Source organism: Podarcis melisellensis, assembly GCF_964234715.1.
Source record: "Podarcis melisellensis genome assembly, chromosome: Z".
Taxonomy (NCBI): domain Eukaryota; kingdom Metazoa; phylum Chordata; class Lepidosauria; order Squamata; family Lacertidae; genus Podarcis; species Podarcis melisellensis.
Window position 1 is genome coordinate 17,784,254 of NC_138547.1, and position 19,690 is coordinate 17,803,943.

At 43.7% G+C, this 19,690-nt stretch overlaps 1 protein-coding gene across 4 annotated transcripts in view; it reads left to right on the forward strand.

Annotated features, from left to right (window-relative positions):
- Positions 1-19,690, forward strand: part of COL5A1 (collagen type V alpha 1 chain) — a 174,478-nt gene that overhangs the window by 130,452 nt on the left and 24,336 nt on the right. For all 4 annotated transcript variants that reach the window (XM_081897750.1, XM_081897752.1, XM_081897753.1 and 1 more), the window contains exons 32-51: positions 217-270; positions 2,744-2,788; positions 2,901-2,954; positions 3,076-3,120; positions 3,840-3,893; positions 4,068-4,121; positions 6,172-6,225; positions 7,982-8,089; positions 8,514-8,603; positions 9,179-9,232; positions 10,318-10,425; positions 13,159-13,266; positions 13,890-13,943; positions 15,141-15,194; positions 15,812-15,919; positions 16,021-16,074; positions 16,180-16,287; positions 17,099-17,152; positions 18,015-18,122; positions 19,032-19,085. In XM_081897750.1, the coding sequence (XP_081753876.1) occupies positions 217-270; positions 2,744-2,788; positions 2,901-2,954; positions 3,076-3,120; positions 3,840-3,893; positions 4,068-4,121; positions 6,172-6,225; positions 7,982-8,089; positions 8,514-8,603; positions 9,179-9,232; positions 10,318-10,425; positions 13,159-13,266; positions 13,890-13,943; positions 15,141-15,194; positions 15,812-15,919; positions 16,021-16,074; positions 16,180-16,287; positions 17,099-17,152; positions 18,015-18,122; positions 19,032-19,085 (1,422 nt within the window). The remainder of the gene's footprint in view (positions 1-216; positions 271-2,743; positions 2,789-2,900; positions 2,955-3,075; positions 3,121-3,839; positions 3,894-4,067; positions 4,122-6,171; positions 6,226-7,981; positions 8,090-8,513; positions 8,604-9,178; positions 9,233-10,317; positions 10,426-13,158; positions 13,267-13,889; positions 13,944-15,140; positions 15,195-15,811; positions 15,920-16,020; positions 16,075-16,179; positions 16,288-17,098; positions 17,153-18,014; positions 18,123-19,031; positions 19,086-19,690) is intronic.

A 19,690-nucleotide genomic window follows, 5' to 3' on the forward strand; every position in this document is an offset into this window, starting at 1 on the left:
TAAGTCAATATAAGTGTTTAAAACAAACAAAGGAATGGTCTTGGAATTTCACTCTTTTGGACTTGTTAAGGGCTCCACAACAACTTTGTTTCCTTCTCTTCTCTTGGAAGTGCAATTCTTTGGTCGCTAGGGTGCCTTGTGATGTTATTTTCGCAGCTACAGAATGTTCATAGTGACTTCCTACACGCTCTTTCTCTCTCTTTTCTCTCCCTTCAGGGCTCCATTGGATTTCCAGGGTTTCCAGGAGCAAATGGTGAGAAAGGAGGAAGGGTAAGAGCCTTTTTTTCTTTTTATGCCAATGCTTGACTCATTCCTATTGCAGAATTGTAGAGTTGGAAGGGACCCCATGGGTCATCTAGTGAAACCCACATCACTCTTTGCCCTGTTCCAAAGCCCCCATTTTTTCCTCCAGTGCATGTTTATGACACCTGAGGATGGGGAAACCAAAGCGTAAGGAACGTGACCAGGATCCCTTGTGATTAGGATAACACTGAGGGGCTGGTTAAAAGGCTTTTTGTTTATTTGTCCAAGTGCAAAGCAAACTCCATTTCCATAATTATGAGACCAACTGGCAGTTGGGGGGAGGGGGGTGGGCTCTCATGTTCTTCAACAGCACCCATGTTACAATGAGAGAGCATGGACAGCGTTAAATTTCCCTTTTGCTCTCATTTAAATTCAAATTGCTTCTAACAGGCATGCTTGATCGGAATGCAGGAGGTATAAATTGCTTTTCAACATGTTAATATTGTGCCATCTAAATTTAGTTTACATAACTTGAGGACAGGAGGGGGGCCATGTACTTTCTATCTCCCTCCCCCCAGCCCGGCTGCTCTTATTTTTCTGGTGCACAATTTTCATCCCTTGATTGTTAGCCACAAATCACTTCCCCACCCCACACCCCTAGCCTGCTATAGGGGAGGCTTTTGGCAGCTTTTCATTCCACTGAGTCGTGTCTTACGAAATGCCACCCTCTCCTTGCTGAATCATGGGACAAATTCAAATGCCAGGCAGTGAGGAAAACTAGCAGCGAAAGCACCACTCTACTGCAACTGTCTGAAGCCCAGCCCAACTCATAGAATTACAAAGTTGGAAGAAACCCTGAGGGTCATCTAGTCGAATTTCCTGAAATGCAGGAATCTTAACTATATAAGACATGACAGATGACCATCCAACCTCTTCTTAAAGGTAAAGGTAAAGGTACCCCTGCCCTTATGGGCCAGTCGTGTCCGACTCTGGGGTTGCACGCCCATCTCGCTTAAGAGGCCGGGAGCCAGCAGTGTCTGAAGACACTTCCGGGTCACGTGGCCAGCATGACAAGCTGCATCTGGCGAGCCAGCGCAGCACACGGAAACGCCGTTTACCTTCCCGCTAGTAAGCAGTCCCTATTTAACTACTTGCACCCGGGGGTGCTTTCAAACTGCTAGGTTGGCAGGCGCTGGGACCAAGCAACGGGAGCGCACCGCCGCGGGGATTCGAACCGCCGACCTGACGATTGGCAAGTCCTAGGGGCTGAGGTTTTACCCACAGCGCCAACCTCTTCTTAAAAACCTCCAAATGAAGGAGAGTCCACCACCTTCTGAGGGAGTCCATTCCACTGTCAAACAGCTCTTACCGACTTGAATCCATTAGTTTTGGTCCTACCCTCTGGAGCAGGCAAGAACAAGCTTTATCCATCTTCCATTAGACAGCCCTTTAGATATTTAAAGATGGCTATCATATCTCCTCTAAGTCTCCTCTTTTTTAGGCTAAGCATACCCAACTCCCTCAACCATTCCCCATAAAGCTTGGTTTCCAGACCCTGGATCATCTTGGTCACCCTCCTCTCACCCATTGAAAGTCTGCATTTTGTCCTGGGTAGCATTTGACTGAACTGATATGATGGAGCAGGATGTTCATTAACATTCTGGTTGCTCAGAGTAGATTGCAAACATTTGCAATCCAGATAGGGAAGAGGATGGTGTCAATTTGGCTGGGGGAGCCTATAACAGCCAGGAGACAAGAGTCAGGGGTGGGAGAAGCTGCAGGATTGGAGAGTGAAGAACAGGTACAGGAGGAGGGAGAGATCGGCCAGGCAAGTGTAAAGTCAAGGGCTTCCATACCTCCTCCACCTTTCCATATCTCTTCTACTCCACTGTCTCTTGGAACCAGAAAAGGATTGAAGCAGGAGGAACAGAAACAGGCTACACACAGGCAGAATCTTTGTCTGCTTGTGCGGAGCTTGGGTGGGGCCAACACATAAGCTGAGGTCAGGGGCAGGGCCTCTCTTTTGCTGCAGCTGCCTCATTGGGTGCATACCTAGAGGTAGCTGAGAGACATACGACTGATGGGCATGCCTTTTCCTAACATGCAAATACAGTGGTACCTCAGGTTAAGTACTTAATTCGTTCCGGAGATCCGTTCTTAACCTGAAACTGTTCTTAACCTGAAGCACCACTTTAGCTAATGGGGCCTCCTGCTGCTGCCGCGCCACCGGAGCACAATTTCTGTTCTTATCCTGAAGCAAAGTTCTTAACCTGAAGCACTATTCGGTTAGCGGAGTCTGTAACCTGAAGCGTATGTAACCTGAGGTACAACTGTATAGTTTTGATGATAAAGAGTGAATTCCTCACTCCGGACATCTCATGCCTGAGAGTGCCATGACATCCAACCTTTGCTTGAGCACCTTCAATGAGGAAGAGTCCACTACCTTCCAAGGGACTCTGTTCCAAGTGATTTAAGGTCACCTCTTTTTTTCTGCTTCTAGGGTACTCCTGGTAAACCTGGACCAAGAGGACAGCGGGGCCCAACGGTAAGCCACCCTGTCCCTTCCTGCTTCTTGGCTTCTCTGGGATTGGCTTTTGGGCCAATTTCTGCATCATCAGACAGGTCACACCGTAACAAGTTTCCTTCCTTATCTCAAGGGTCCCAGAGGAGAACGTGGGCAGAGAGGCATCACCGGAAAACCAGGACCCAAGGTATTTGGGATTCCAGACACCCTCCCCCCAGATCTATGTTGTGTGTTCAAACTGATGTTTATGTCCTTTTGGCCTTGGTAGCCCTCTCATTCTAATGTCCTTATTTTTTCTTCATTAAAAGGGCAACTCTGGCGGTGATGGGCCCCCTGGTCCTCCAGGCGAAAGGGTAAGAAAAAAACAGACTGAGACAGGAGCTTAGCTGAGAGATAAACAAGGGGCAACTTGATAGAAGTTCATAAAATTATGTCACAGCAGGGGGGAGAGGATAGAGAGAGGTTTCCCACCCACCTCTCCTGACACTGGAACTTGTGGGCGTTCAGTGAAGCTGAATGTGGGAAGATTCAGGATAGAGGAAAGAAAGTCCTCCTTCACACAGCACATAGTGAAATTGGGGAACTTGCTTCCACAGTAGGCAGTGATAGCTACCAACCTAGATGGCTTTAAACTAGAATTCAACAAGTTCACAGAGGAGAAGGAGGTTATCAATTTCTGATAGCCACAATGGCTATGCTCTGCCTACATGGAGGGAGACAGTAACATTTCCAAACATCCATTTTGGAAACCTCAGGAGGGGAGAGGGCTCTTGTCCTTGAATTGTGCTTGCAAGTTTCCCTTTAGGACAGGATTCTAGACTAGATGGGACATGGGCCTGATCCAACAGGCTTTTCTTACGTTCTCATGAAGGAAAGTTGTAGTAGTAACAACAACAACAACAGAAGAGCCTCCCTCTGCTGTAATTATGCACCTGCCTCTGGCTGATGGATCTTGAGGTTCTACCAAACCTACCCCACTCCTTGCTCTAGAGCCCACCCCCAAGTGAGAGGCCAATTGCTTTAGCATCACCAGGTGGCAACACTAACTTTCTTGTGTTCTTTTGTCTCTAAGGGTCCTCCAGGGCCCCAAGGACCTACTGGCTTTCCTGGACCCAAAGGCCCTCCAGTAAGTACAACAAGGAGAGAAGCATCTGCCCTTGACCCACCAATGCACCCAGTAAACCAAAACAGAGCTTTAAAAACTCTTACAAGACAACCCACTGGCTCGGATTCATCACACCTTGTATGTGAAGAAAATCTTGCTGGCTGTGTCCTCTTAGCATTTTCTTTCCTCCTCTAGGGTCCACCAGGAAAGGACGGGTTGCCAGGACATCCTGGGCAGAGAGGTGAAACTGTAAGTACACAGAGATATTCCCCATTCTGATAGGTACTTGATGTGTGGTTGTGTTCTGTGTATTTGCAGAGGATTCTTGGGCATGTTCCACTGCAGAATGAGAATTCAACTTTCTGCTGGGGATATGTGTTGGAAGACCAACTGTGGCAGTCAGGATATCTTGGAAGGCCAACCATGGCATTCATTATATCTTGTAAGACCAACCATGGGATTCAATATATTTTGGAAGGCCACCCATGGCAGTCAAGGTACCTTGGAAGGCTAACTGTGTTCAAGATCTCTTGGAAGATGAACCATGACACTCAAGATATATTGAAACACCAACCATAGCACTTAATAAATCTTTATGGGGCCTTGTCTGCCATTGCTGATCGTTTCATTGTAAGGAGCCACTGATAAACATCTAAGGGTCCCCCTAGACATTATTTGAAAATCAGTGGTAAGTACAACAGGCAACCTATTGTGCACCCTTTTCAGAAGGAATTAAAAGGGGACATTTCAGCATTTCAGGGGACAATAAAATGAGTGGGGGAATGTGGCACATAGCACCATCATCAGTATTCCTTTGGTTAGGTTGTAGCCGGTTGCCACCATTCTTTAAATGACAAATGAGAATTCCTGCCTCCTTGGGAACAGGAGTTTATGGCTTTACTCTTCTGCTAAGGTCCTGCTTGTGGGCTTCCCATTAGGGCATCTGTTAGGCCACTAAGTGAATAGGATGCAAAACTAGATGGGCCACTGGCCTGATCCAGCAGGCTCTTCTTATGTTCTTACAAATCCCTTTTTCTTCTTAGAGCTCATTCATCAGAGTCTTACAGCCTAAACCAGCCTCCTCTGCTGAAATCTGGTGTCCTTCTGATGTTTTGCACCCCAACTCTCATCATTACCAGCTAATTGTGCTGGATTTGGGGGGGTTTTGGTGCAAACCATCAGTTCTGTTGCACTTGATTCATACACCTTCCAATCTGTGGAAAGTTTTGGTTCAGTAACAACCAAACTTATGAACCTCATATAATCTGCTTTCCCATCTGATAACCTGCAAATATTCAGATACTCCTTCTGTCGCCTTTCATTTCCCTATCACTATCTCTTTCAGGATTTATTTTTTTTATAATGTATGTAAAACAGACAGAACAGTTATAGCAACAGATGAAAATGAAAACAAAATATGACAAACATAACTACAAAATAGGCAGCTAGAATGAGTCCACTTGCACATGGGTTAAAATAGCAAGGCCACTCTTAAGTAAAAACTATCAATATTATCTAATTATCAAGTCTAGTTCCAGATTTGCCAGGCTGGTGACAAGGGCTGTCTTGAAAATGATGGCTCTATTGTTTATGTCATAAAGGAATTCCAAATCATATTTAATGTATCTGGAGGTTCTGGTCCTTGTCGAAATTTAAAATTATGCATAATTTTATCCATTTTAGCTATATTCCAAAGTAGGTGGCACCATGTCCAGTGTCGGATTTTGCGCTGTTTTCCACTGAGTTGCAATTACTATCTGAATTGCCAATAATATAGAATCATAGAATTGCAGAGCTGGAAGGGACCTTGAGAGTCATCTGGTCAAACCCTTTGCAATGCAGGAATCTCAACTAAATCATACATGACAGATGGCCATCCAATCTCTGCTTTTAAAAACCGCAATGTAGTCTACCACCTTCTGAGTGAATTTGTTCTACTGTCATACATAAGACCAGTTCTTTTGACAATATATCTACATTGGTACCATCAAAAATATTCACTAAGATTAATTTTGGACAACAAACAATAGTTTCTTTAGTAATACCTATCATTTCTGTCAAAATTAAATTCCAAGAATCTTGCACCAACATACACTCCAAGCATAAATGATAATATGTATCAAGTCCTTTGGGATTTCTCCCTCTTTCTAAGACGATAAGAAAACTTACCGGTATTTGGAGAAAATAAGCTAATCAATGTCAGCTGGATCAGTATCTTGCATGATAAAAGATTGGCAATTTATTTAGCTATCCACTGCTCTTTTAAAACAGTAATTTCTTATTTACTTTTTTCAAACAGGGTTTCCAAGGCAAGACAGGTCCCCCTGGGCCTCCCGGAGTTGTCGGTCCTCAGGTAAGCACCCCCTGCCCACCCAGCCCAAACCACCCCATTCTCTTGCCAATTTCCTTCTCCCAACCTTACAGGGAGAGCTGCCAACTATCCAATTATCTAGCAATTAGTAGACCCTGTCGGATTAATGGCAGAGTTAATTCTGTAAGCCCATGTTTGTTTCTGCTTTCTGGGGTGTAAAAGTTGACTGCCTGGTAATTATTGTTTGGATATGCTAAAACGTAATTAGTGTAATCTTTGGAAACAGCATGTTGCCAAGGTATTGTTAATGGAGTCAATGAGAAGTTTTGCGATGTTTGCTTTTCCTTTGTGAGGAGATGCAGGATTGGGACACTTAGGGGTCTGCCCACACTCCCATTTGTCTCATGCTTTCTTATAATTTGCATCGGGTCAGTAGCACTGATCTGAAAGCTAAGCCCAATGCAGAAATGCGAAAACCTTTTTTTTTTTTTTACAAAAAATGGTTTTTTTACAGAACAAACAAAATACCCATTAAAACCCAGTTAGAAATTGGTTCTTCTTCTGATCCATTCTTTTTTGGGGGGCTCCTGAATGGAAAAACACACACTTTCCCTTGTGACACATTGTGTAGGTGTTCCTCTTTCACCTCCCCACTTCTGTCTCTGCCTATGCCTTGTGTAAAAATTTCCAGTTGCCTCAAGAGCCTCTTGATGTGCACTTCTGGTTCTCTGCCCTACACTATTTTTTTTAACAAAAGGGTTCCCCTTTTGCGCTCATGTGGGCATTGCACATATATGTGTACGTGTGTGAGAGCGAAAGCAGCTTCCCTTTCCAGTGCCAGTAATATCAGATGTGTGACCACAATGCAAAAATGGGCAATAACAGGGGAATGTCAACCATCCACGTAGCCCCCCATTCCTTGGCTGCAGCAGCGGTCAGCACCCTGTGCTATTGACACCTTAAATGTTTACATTATGGGCTATGTGAGTGGTCTTCCTTTAATATTATTATTTTTAACTTGCTCTTGTTGGACTTCCCCTTGGGGGTTCCAGAGAAGTGGCAATATTCTTTTAAATTATTATTATTATTATTATTATTATTATTATTATTATTATTATTTTATTAATTGTGTGCTTGTGAACATGTGCACAGGAACAAAATGGACTTCAAGAAGCTCTGAAAAAGAGCAATAGGAAAACAGGGCATGCACTGCAGTGCTATGGCACAAGGGGGCAGAGAAAGGGGTGGTTAAGAAGGAAGAAAAGTGGAACAGTGATGGACAGGATATTGTGAGCTTCTATGGGTGCCTCATTGAATAGTTGTGGAGGAAGGTGTGGGATGAGGACCCAGAATCCCAGACAAAACTTGTGGCAGTATTAATCTGCACTGCAACAAGCAGTAGAAAACTTGGGACAAATGGAAAAGTGGAAATGCCCTTTCAGTGCTGTTGCTCCCTCTCCACTGGTCTGAGAGTGGCTAAGGGAGCAGAAAGGTCAGGACCACCAAGATGTACATAGATGTATTCATTCATTCAGTTGCAGATTGCATAACTATTTTAAACAGTCCCAGTCCTTAGGCAGAATATACAAATATGCACAGACTTTTATAGATGTGAAAAGGTTGCAGCACTTGGGACTTACTTATTCTTGCTAAACCACAGAGCTTGATATACCTCTCAGATCAAGCTCCCTCTCTCTTGTTCCGGTATTTTTGCATGTGTTGTTCTTGCTTTCAGTGTCATATGGAAAAGAAGTCTCTCCTTCTGTGCATTTAATTACTCTCTATGCTTTCCTTGTAGGGTCCTACTGGGGAAACTGGTCCAATGGGTGAGCGTGGCCATCCAGGGCCCCCTGGACCTCCAGGTGAACAAGGACTTCCTGGGTTAGCTGGAAAGGAAGGAACAAAGGTGAGTCTGTTTTGATGCAATCAAGGACTGAACCTGAGCGAGACCTTCTACATGCAAAACAGATGCTCTACCTATCCCTGAGCTATAGCCCCTCCCCAGGTAGGATTGGTCTGTATTGACCATAAGGGAGAACTTAATGATGTCCCTCATCAATTTGATTTCTCTCTCTCTGTTAAAACAAGAAACTTTTTTAAAAATGGCCCAAGGAATAGGAATTGCTTTTTTAAAAATGCCTCTTGATTTGTTGTTTTTTTAAAATACGTTTTGTTTATTTTTATTTTACTAATTTCTGTTCTTAACATTTGAATCCTCACATTATAAACAGAATGTTAACAACAAAAGTTTTGTTTTTTAAAAAATCCAACTGTGCAAATAAGCAATGAGTTTCTCCTTCCAATTCTGAACCTTGAACCTTTCCTTGCAGGGTGACCCGGGTCCTGCTGGCCTTCCTGGAAAAGATGGTCCATCTGGTCTGAGAGGATTCCCAGGAGATAGGGGTCTTCCTGGTCCAATCGTAAGTAACAGGACTTACGTTGGAAGCATCATGCTGTGCCTTCTGCTAATTTCCCTCAAACAATTTTAATAGTTTCTGCATACCAATTTGAGTCTGAGATGACAGAACCATATAATTTGTGTACCTCAGTATGTTCCTTTTCTGTGAGCCTGGGAATGCTGGAAGGGTAGCTTTATTGGATGAGTGGACAATGATATCATTCACATATATGATAACCAAAAAAGGGGCCAGCAAGCCTTACACTTTTGTTGACTGTACAGCTGACATTGCCTGTCTACTCTAACTTACATTTTATTTCCAGTGCACAGGTTATTGATTATGGTCACCAGTCGACTAGCCATCCCTAGCCTCCATAATTTGAGCCAGAGCATAGCTTTGTTGGTTATATCAAAGGCTGAGGTCAGATAGACAAAAACATCATTTAAATATTTCTTGGGGGTGCCTGCATATTTCTCTCTTAAATGTTTTTTTTTTAAAGCACTAGTATACAGTTGACTTCCCCTAACAAAAGCCTGATTGGTCATCTGCTAATTTTCCATTTGGGTGACCTTTCTCTCCCATCTTCTTGCCTGCAGGGACCTGTGGGATTGAAGGGCAATGAAGGACCTCCTGGACCCCCAGGCCCAGCAGTAAGTACAAAACTTAGAATTGCCTTGAATCTTCACATTTGCCAACAGCCAAATTCTTCCACCTTAGAAATGCTGCAGACTGTTCAGTTCTTTGTTTGCTTATCTTCTATTCAAAGCAAATTGCTGCATCTAAACTGTGGCATCTGGTGTCTGGCCCTGGGTTCTTTGATAGGACTGGATTTCCTGTATTGGTTCTACAGAAAGTGGGGTTCTACTCTTGTTTGAGAGCCAGCAGTATGTTGACCCATTAGGAAGCTGGAAGAGTAGCCCTTATGTAGAGGGTGTAACAAGGCTGTGATTTTGGTTTTGACCTGCATTTGTCACAATCAGTGCTGTTTACATGCTGCTGCAGTTCAGTTTCTTCCCAATACTATGTTATTAGTCTCACTGTTCACTACTTAATGTAAGTTAGGTAACTTTTTACATCATGTAGGTAACAACTGACATTGATCTCAATGTAATGGAAACATCAGTGTGATGTTTAGAAAGCCGTTATACATTGTTTATGGATGTTAATTTTTCTATTTTGAGAACCAGTAGTTGTTAGAGGCATAAAAGCATAGAATTGTAGAATTAGAAGGGTCCCTGAGGATCATTTTAGTCCAACCCCCTGCAGTGCAGGAATATGCAACTGTCTCATACAGAGTTTGAACCTGCAATGCTCTGTTTACACAGTCAGAGGCAGTAATACTTTGAATACCAGTTGCTGGAAACCACAGGAAACAAGAGAGTGCTCTTTTGCTAAGGATTCTTACTGATGTCTGGTTGGCCACTGTGAGAACAGGGAACTGGACTAAATGGTCACTGGCTTGATCCAGAAGAGATCTTCTTATGTTCTACCTCCACTGTTGGATGCAATAATGCTTCTGAGTACCAGTTGCTGGAAGCCACAGGAGGTCTCCATCCCACAGGAGGTCTCCATCCCCTCACTAAAGAGGGCTCCAGGTCTGCAAGCAGCCTGAAAGAGATCACTGAACCTGAAGTTAGCAAATGCTGTTCACACTCACATTATTTTTGATGGTTTCATAGCAGCCTTTGTCTCGTTGTTGAATGTCCACCAACCCTCTCTCCATCCTTTCATCCAGGGCTCTCCTGGTGAGCGAGGTCCTGCTGGCTCAGCCGGCCCAATCGGTCTGCCAGGGCGGCCTGGACCACAAGGGCCACCGGGCCCTGCTGGTGAGAAAGGGACCCCGGTAAGTCTTACATTTGGATCACGGTCAGTGGGTGGGGCTGGGGTGGTGTGATCCTGCAAGTGATGCAAGTGGTTAGTTAGAATAATAGAATTTTAAACTTGGAATGAACTCCCCGCCATGCAGGAATCAAAGCTAAATTGTTTAGAATGGCAATATTTTTTGTAGAGATGTAACTCTGAGTTGAAAGGGTCATGCCCTAAGTTCTGCTTGGTGTAGGCCAATGAGAATGAGCAGACCTGAGTGAGTTGTGTGCATTCATTTCAATGGGTCTACTCTGAGTAATAATAATGATTTTATTATTTGTACCAGCATATACAAAAAATAATAAAACATTGAACGTTAAAGAGAAACGGAACAGGGCCCATTGAGCTCGCAAATAATAGGCTACAGCACATGCAATCTCAGCAGAATTCAGCAAAATAGCCTGTAACGTTGGGTTATTTATTTATTTATTTATTTTCATATCATTTATACACTGATTGATCCTAAAAAGACAACAGCCTCAAAATGAGGTTACAAAAAAAAGACAAAACAATAAGAAAAGATGAACAACAATTTAAGGCTTTCAAAAAGTTAAAATCAAAATAGGCTAAGCAAGATTAAAACTTGGATCAACCATCTAAACGTGTAATGTGGTGAGATGCGTGGGGAAGAAGCCTGTGTGTGTGTGTGTTTTAAAGGTATGTTAATTCAATAGAGAGCTTCCATGTTCAGTAGCAGTGTATCTCCTGGCTCCCAGTCGCTGGGGATGTACCACTGGGCAGAATGGGTGGGTAGGTGTTGATGTTGATGGTTGATGACCCTTCCTACATGACACCCCTTCTGTCTGGAAGGAGGATATCATTATTATTCTTGCTTTCCTTTCCCCTCCACCCTGGGCCATGTTGATCTCTCTCTTCTTTCCCACCACACACAGCTTGTGACTTTCAGAGGCACGGAAAACACAGCCTCAATAAGGCCTTTTCCCTCTTGCCTGCCCGACACCTCGAACTGAGTGTTGGCGTAGAGTTTTTGAAAGATGGCAGCCAGGCCTGAGGCACTAATCTCCCTCTCCGAGCTGTGTCGCAGACGTCTGCACCGTAGCGTTTATATATGTAATGTTTTCAGAGAGCTGAAATGGGTAGTTTATCTGATGCCAGATTGGTTACTGCAGAGAGCGCCTGGAATTCAAGGGAGAGGATGAAGTGATGCTCTTGGAAAGGAGAGAAACATCAAACATTCATCCTATTGCAGGCAGGGGGAGGGAGTGCAGGGCAACTACCTCTCTCCGCTCACACTCTAAATCTAGGCCTTCAAGTAAAGGAAATGCTTTGAAACAGCAGCTCATAAGAATGATAAAGCCATAGAAGTCTAGAGTTGGAAAAGACCCAAAGGGCAATCTAGTCCAACCCCATGCAATGCAGAAATGACAACTGAAGAAGCTAAGCTAATTTCAAAGTTTGCAGTATTTCTTCTCCATTCAGTACAAAGCATCAGTGACATTTGAAGCTAAAAGTCTGCCCACTGAAATGTAGCACCTCGGCTAGGATGTACGGCGGAATATTTCCACTGTGAAAGGCTTCAGCCCAGTGGCAGAGCACCTGCTTTGCATGCAGAAGGTCCCACTTTCAATTCCCACTTGTAAGGCTGGGAACACGCCCTGCCTGGAACCCTGAAGACTGCCTGCGGGCAGTCAGTGTAGACAATCCTGAGCCAGACGGACCAGCAGTCTGAGTAAGGCAGCTTCCTATATTCCAAATTAATTCAGCCTTTTCTTGAGAACTAAAAGGACTAAAACCTTACTTTGTGCTTAGGGAAGAGCCATGGCTCAGTGGCAGAGAATCTGCCTTGCATGCAGAAGGCCCCATGTTCAGTCCCCACTGGTTTCTCCAGGCAGGGCTAGGGAAAACACTCCTTGCCTGAAACCATGGAGATAATCCGATAAGACATTGTGGAACAGGAATGCAACACATTTGGCCCTCCAGATGTTGCTGTACATTAACTTGCATCATCCCTGACCATTGTTCATTCTGGCAGCAAGGGCTGCTGGGAGTTGGAGTCAAACAGCAACTGGAGAGCCAAAGGTTTCCCCATCCCTGATTTTTGACTCAATGTAAGGCACCTTCCTGTATTGTTATTCAGCGTCTTGGGTCAGTGGTACTTCGCATCACATTACATGCAGGTTCAGTTCCTGGTGGCAACTCCAGGTGCAGCTGTGAATATACTTAGCCTGAAATCCTGGAGAGGTGCTGCCCGTCAGGGTAGACAATACTGAGAGATGGACCAGTGGGTCTCACTCTGTATAAAGCTGCTGATATATGTGCTTTCTTAATATATGGTGTGTATGTATGTGTGTGTGTGTATATATATATATATATATATATATATATATATATATATATATATATATATTTTAAAGGGGGGGAGCTTTAGTTGCACATTGATGGGAGGGGAGATCCATCCTGCCTGAGCTCATTACTTACTCTCTGATATAGATCTCCTCCTCACCTTCTTGAGGTAGAGACAACTAGAGAGTTATTAATTTTTGATGTTTTGTTATGTTTATATACGTGTTGGAAGCAACCCAGCCAGATGGGTGGAGTATCATCATCATCATCTTACTTTACTTTTTATTCCTCAGAGCAAGGATCGGAGTTAGGCTTGTTTTAAAATGAGCAAGTTACATGTACCAATATAGTGGAGAGGAATTTGATCTGGGATTTTGATTTCTCCTCCCCCTCTAACCTTTCTTAGGGTGAAAAAGGCCCTCAAGGACCAGCTGGTCGTGATGGTATCCAAGGTCCAGTTGGGCTACCTGGCCCAGCAGGGCCTGTTGGACCACCAGGGGAAGATGGAGACAAGGTAGGAGACATTTCCCAATACCACCCTCTGCCACCCCCCAAATAATCAGGTTAGGAAAACCTGCCACTAATCAATTATCAATCTAGCATGTATCCAGTGAAGGATATCCTCTCCTTGCTAATGTTCTCACTGGGTTTTGTTTAACCTGCAGAGGGATTGCTCTACAGTACATTGTTGTGGAAATGAGCCCTCAAGATAATTGTTTGAAACGTACACCAGGGTATCCCTTTGTTTTCAAATGTGCATTTCTGGAGAGTCACCTTGGGTACTCTGAACATTGTACAAAGTGCAAAAGATTTAGTCAGTGGTTGACACACAACAAGCAAATATACAGTACTGGGAAATTAACAAAAGTTGCAAAAAGGTTTCAACAAGTTACTATAATCAGTTTGCCCTTTGAAAATCAGCTTTCTTAGCATTATGTGGCAAGCTGTGGTTATACATGATAGAGTGTTTTTGCACAACTAGTGCAGGATATGAACCAAACTAATGCCACCCTCACACACGCACCCCTTATCGATTGCTGACCAGAGCAATGCTCAATATCGTTAATCCTGAAACCAAACTTTATTGATTGCTCTAACAAAATATAATGCTGTTTGTGTTCTCCCCTTGTTGAATAGGGTGAAATTGGTGAACCAGGACAGAAAGGAAGTAAAGGTGACAAAGGGGAACAGGTAAGGTGTGGTTTTCCTCTTGAGGTGGGTTGTTGCAAGTGGCGATGTAAGAAGGTATTATTTTCTGTTCCCTGTGGGAATCAAACCACAGGACAACTTTTGTTCTTCACCTGATGCTCCTCTTTATTCCAAGTACCTGGGAGAGGTTCCTGAACTCCTGAGACCCAGAGTCCTCTGAACACACTACAAGTGCACAACATGGATGTAGTCATTGTCACGCAAATCACAGAGACTAACTTCCTCATATATAGTGGAATACTACAGAGTGTCCAAAGCAATGTTGCAGAAATAGTTTTTCATCTTTTAGATTCAGTTTGTGTAGCAGTTATTTAGCTCTCCTGGCAGTCTGAGGTTACTCAAGTTAGAACATTTTTGCACAGCTTATATCACCCTCATCCTTATTCCATATCACATTCTCTCTTATTGTTGGCCAGCATTAAGTTCATTATCCTTAATCCTGAAGCCAAACCTTATTGATTTCTCTTACACCTGTACCTGAAAGATGGTATTCCCTCAACCAAACCTGCCCAGGTTTTGAGATCTTCAGGGGAGGCCTTCTCTTGGTCCTGCCACCCTCGTAGGGCCACTTGGTGGGGATGTGGGAAAGGGCCTTCTTGGTGGCTGCTCCCAGACTTTGGAACTCCCTCCTTAGAGAAGCCAGACTGGCTCCCTCCTCATTCTGTTGGCAGGTGAAGACTTCCCTTTGCCAGTAGGCTTTAGAGATCTGCCTGCTCTTCATTAAAGAGCTGGTGCCAAGCTGTTTTTATTGTAATTATTGGTATGGTTTAAACTGATTTTATATATGTATATAGTTCTAATTCTATCAGTGTATAATTATTTTTTAATTATGGTTTTTGTAATATGTTTTTAGTAGTTCTTGTTTTTATCTGTAAGCTGCCTTGAGAACTGTCAGGGGGAAAGGCGGAGTATAAAGAAGTATATAATAATAATGGTCTCATGCAGCATTCTTTTCATTTTGCTACCAAACCTGAATTTCATTTCCTTGTGTTCATCTTCCACTGAACCTGGCATTATTATGTAATTTGGTTATCTTGTTATTACGTCATTCCACCCTGTTTGTTTCAATGAAAAGGAAACGCAGTGTGGGGGAGAACATAATCAATTACATGTCATTTGCAGGTAGGCAGCTTGCTATCCCCTGGTCATTTCACTGAGCATGCATCTCTTTTTTTCCAGGGTCCACCAGGCCCTACTGGTCCACAGGGCCCAATTGGGCAACCAGGTCCAGCTGTAAGTATGGCTACTATTCTCAATCATCCAATATCTTGTCAAATTTCACTTATGTGGGAACTGTACTGGACTTCATTCCAGGAATCCTTGAATATGTGAAGATCATAGTCTCTGATCATGTTCAGAGTGCCTTTCCTCTACCATTGAGAAGCCACAACCTGTTTCCTAGGATTAAAGGATCTAGTCTTCTGGCTTCAGGCTGAGCTGGGACCTCACAGCCCTTTCTCCTCAAAATTAAAGCAGGGGCAGCCAATGTGGTGACATCCAGATGTTTTTGGACCACAACTCCCAAAAGTCAACATATATTGATCGGGGTGGTGGGAATTGGAGACCACAACACCTCAAAGGCCACCCCCAAATCAAGCCCTGGGTGGGGACATGACTGTAGAAACAAAAAGGGAAGAGACTCATTTCCTTAAGTTTCTCTCTTGCACCAGTTACCAGCCATCCAAATGAAACATGCTCCGTTCTGAGATGGCAGCCACAGTAGGGTAAATTTGCTGTGCTGAAATCCGTCCTTCCTTCCTGATCTGAAAAAGCCCCAACCATATCCTTCATAAGGGATTTACTCCATCCCCTCATTCATTTTGGTTGGGTTTTTGGGGGGTGTTTTTTAGGGAGCTGATGGTGAGCCTGGCCCTCGAGGACAGCAGGGTCTCTTTGGTCAGAAAGGGGACGAAGGACCAAGAGGATTCCCTGGCCCTCCAGGACCTGTGGGGTTGCAGGTAATTTCCAAAACAAGTTAAAGGTGATTTATGGGAGGAAGGGAAAGGAAAGAAATGTGTGATTCAGATGCTCTACTCACTCTTCTGACACTGTTCCACAGGGCTTACCAGGACCTCCTGGTGAGAAGGGCGAAACAGGCGATGTTGGCCAAATGGTAAGGTTCCCATTTTCCCTGAAGTGTTGCTATTGTTGCAGTCTGCTTATGCCAAAAGGTTACCTTTTTCACCAATTAAATGTCTCTTTTTTTCCTATCCTCCAGGGTCCTCCAGGGCCTCCAGGGCCAAGGGGTCCATCTGGAGCCCCAGGAGCTGATGGGCCTCAAGGTCCACCAGGTGGGATTGGAAATCCTGGATCTGTCGGCGAGAAGGTAACCTATCTTTGTCTCATCTCTATGCCCAAGTCCTTTGGGGTGGTGATTTGAGAGGAGGAGATGAGCATCTGAGCAATGTTATTACCTGGATATAGGTAAAGTCAGGCAAGTGATGGATCTTGCCTAGGCTATAGCTCAGAGGGAGAGACATCTGAAGGAAAGCCAAGAGTATCGTTAGCTCCAGTGTTTTGAGGGTTCCTCTCACCAAGAGGCCATCAGGGGACCATCTAACCATCAAAGGGTGGAACTGGTCACGGCAAGGAGATTGAGAATCTGCTCAAGCATCCTTGGCCACTTAAACCTTTAAGCTAGACAAGACACTTGCTAGATTCCTCATTTCAGCTTTCGGTGGTCATGCAAGAGATGGCTATGATCTGCCTCCATGGTCGGCAGCAACCATGCTTCTGAATACCAGTTGCTGGAAACCGCAAAAGGGGAACTGCTCTTCCTCTCAGTTCCTGCTTGTGAGCTTCCCATAATGCGTTGGCCACTATGAGGACAGGGCACTGGACTAGTTGGGCCACTGGCATGACCCAGAATGCTCTTTTTATGCTGTTATGCCACCATGGAATCAGGCAAGCTTGTGGTCTGAGGGGTTAGGAAGTTTGGTTTCTAAAATACCCAGAGTGGCTCCTGCAGAGTGAGGTCATACACACCACTGGACGGAGGTTTGAGCTCCAGGATTGTCAGAGAAAGGAGAACAGGAGGCACAGGAATGTCAGTGGTGAGGGCTAGAGTACAGCTCTTCCCAATATCAAAAGCAAAGGGCATGGCTATATTTCATGGTCCTGACCTGCAATTTTTACAGGGTGAACCTGGAGAATCTGGAGAACCTGGCTTACCTGGAGACGGTGGACCCCCGGTAAGGCCTTTATCTTCTTATAAAAATGACTGTGTTTGGAAATAAGATGGTATGAAATGGTGCTGAGGTTTTGAAGTTGTCCTGTCTAAAGTTTTCAGTGTGAGGTTCATATAACCTCAATAGCAACCCAATCCACTTTTCTGCTATAGGCACAATAATGGGACATACAGGACATTACTATGTTACTGTAGAATAAGTAATTAATATAATCATAGAATTGTAGAATTGGAAGGGATCCCAGGGGTCATTTAGTCCAACCCTCTGCAGTGCAAGAATCCCAGTTAAAGAATCCCTAAGTGATAGTCACCCAGCCTCTGTGTAAAAACCTCCAGCAAACCAGAGTCCACATTAACTGAAAAGATAACTCATCAGTTATGTGTTGCCAAAGGCCAGCAGGACTCTGAAAAATATGCTGTTTGCCTTACATGCAGATACTCAGGGTTGCCTCTCCATAGCACAATATCAGATTTGCCTTTCCTGATGGCCTTAACTACTCTGCCCACCTGATATTAAGTCCCAAATATACTGTGCTGCTTTTGTGGACTTCTGTTGTTTTTATTGTATTGATTTCTTCTATTTACTTTAATGAAGTCTTTTGCCGTGAGGAGAGGGAGTCTTTCAGAAAAAGAAGAAGCAATTACTACTTGTCTTTACTGAGGACCAAGGCATTTCTGATGGGGAGGGTATTGGGAATAATAATAATAATAATAATAATAATAATAATAATAATAATAATATAAAGATGCTGAGTTGAGGAGGATCCTTTTCATCATTTCCTTAGAGATTCTGTGTATTACCTTTAACCGAAGTGGCAAGTGTTTCAAGAAGTTTGTGAATAATGTGATCTCTTTTCCATTTTCAGGGTCCTAAAGGCGAGAGAGGAGAAAAGGGAGAAGCGGGCCCCTCAGGTGCTGCTGGCCCCGCAGGACCCAAAGGTCCCCCGGGTGATGATGGACCCAAAGGTAGCCCTGTAAGTAGCCCCCACGTGGATTTCATAGGCCATGATCTCCAAAAGGACAGCTTTCCCCATATCTACATAACTGACTGATCTTGGCCAATCAATAATTGTGTTTGCAGTGTATTCTGGAACAATCACTCGTAAGGGTTGCTTTTGCTTCGGTTTCATTAATCATTTTTTTGATGAATCGAGTCTCAGTTTGCAAACTTGAGTGGTGGCCTCATGTTCTGATACCCTGTTTGAGTAACTGAAACCACAGCTGTTGCATGGAGCTGGGTGTGTCTCTGTACATCCTTGGATTGGCTCTAGATGTCTGTGGGTTGTATCCAGTGTTAGCCCAATGTTAGTAGGCCCATTAAAATCAGTGGGCTTAAGTGAGTAATTTCCATTGATTTTCAATTGACTGGCACCATTAACATAACACCTGTTTTACATTTGTAAGAAATCAGTCTTTCGGTATGGTAGCACCCACACTTTGGAACTCCCTGCCTATTGACATTGTTGTCATTAGCCATATGCTTTTGTGGCACCTGCTAGAAACATTTTTGTTTAGGCAAGACTGTCCAGAAACATTGAATGTTCATGTGCGTTATAATCTGCTTTTAATTTATTGCTGATTTTATCATTTGAATGTAAACTCGGATGACTTTGTTGCTTTATTCTCTTTGTAAACCACTATGAGGATTTGTTAGTTTTTTAACAACCAAGTGGTGTATAAATTTTATGAAATAAATATAAATACATATTTTTAAATATTGTTAAAATGAATTAACAACTAAGATCTAATATTTGATACAACCCTGTGTGCTGCTGAATCAGTGGCTCATACTCTAGGCTGCAGTTTACATTCTTTGTAAGATGCCCACCCAGGAACTGTAGATTTACATGGTTTCATTCTATCCTTTTTTTTTTTTTTGGTAGGGTCCAGTTGGTTTTCCTGGTGATCCGGGACCTCCAGGCGAACCTGGCCCAGCCGTAAGTACCAATTATGAAGCTGTTAATTTGCATAACTTCCTCCTCCTGGTTTCCTCTTTGAAATATGCCTCACAGTGCAATATTCAGAAGTAGGTCCCGGTGGGTTTGGTGGAACGGACTTTCTTGTAAGCGTGCACAGAATCAAAGACTTAACTCTCATTTTTACTCAACTGCCTCTGTAGCCTTACTGCAGGGGAGGGAAATGAAGGTCACAGAGGACATTTTCCCTTGTAATGAGCAGAGCAAGTAGTGGGGATGTGAGAAGCCATCATTTTCTGTTCTGCCATGTATCTGTTGAATGCAGTGCTGTTTCCGCTTCACTGCCGTTCGTCTTCCACCCAAAAACATTATTTGCCTCACTGTGGCAAAATGTGTAACTTAAATAATCAATTATGTAATGGTCGTTATACTATTCCACCATGTGTATTTTAATACAAAGGAAAAACAATGCAAATGAGGAAAGGGATGTGGCCAATTGCATATTATCTGTCCACGAAAAGCATAAAATCATAGCATTTGGAAGGGAGCCAAAGCACTATCCAGTCCAACCCCCTGCAAAGCAACAACAGCAGTAGATTCTGATCATATTCTTTGGGCTGATTTCT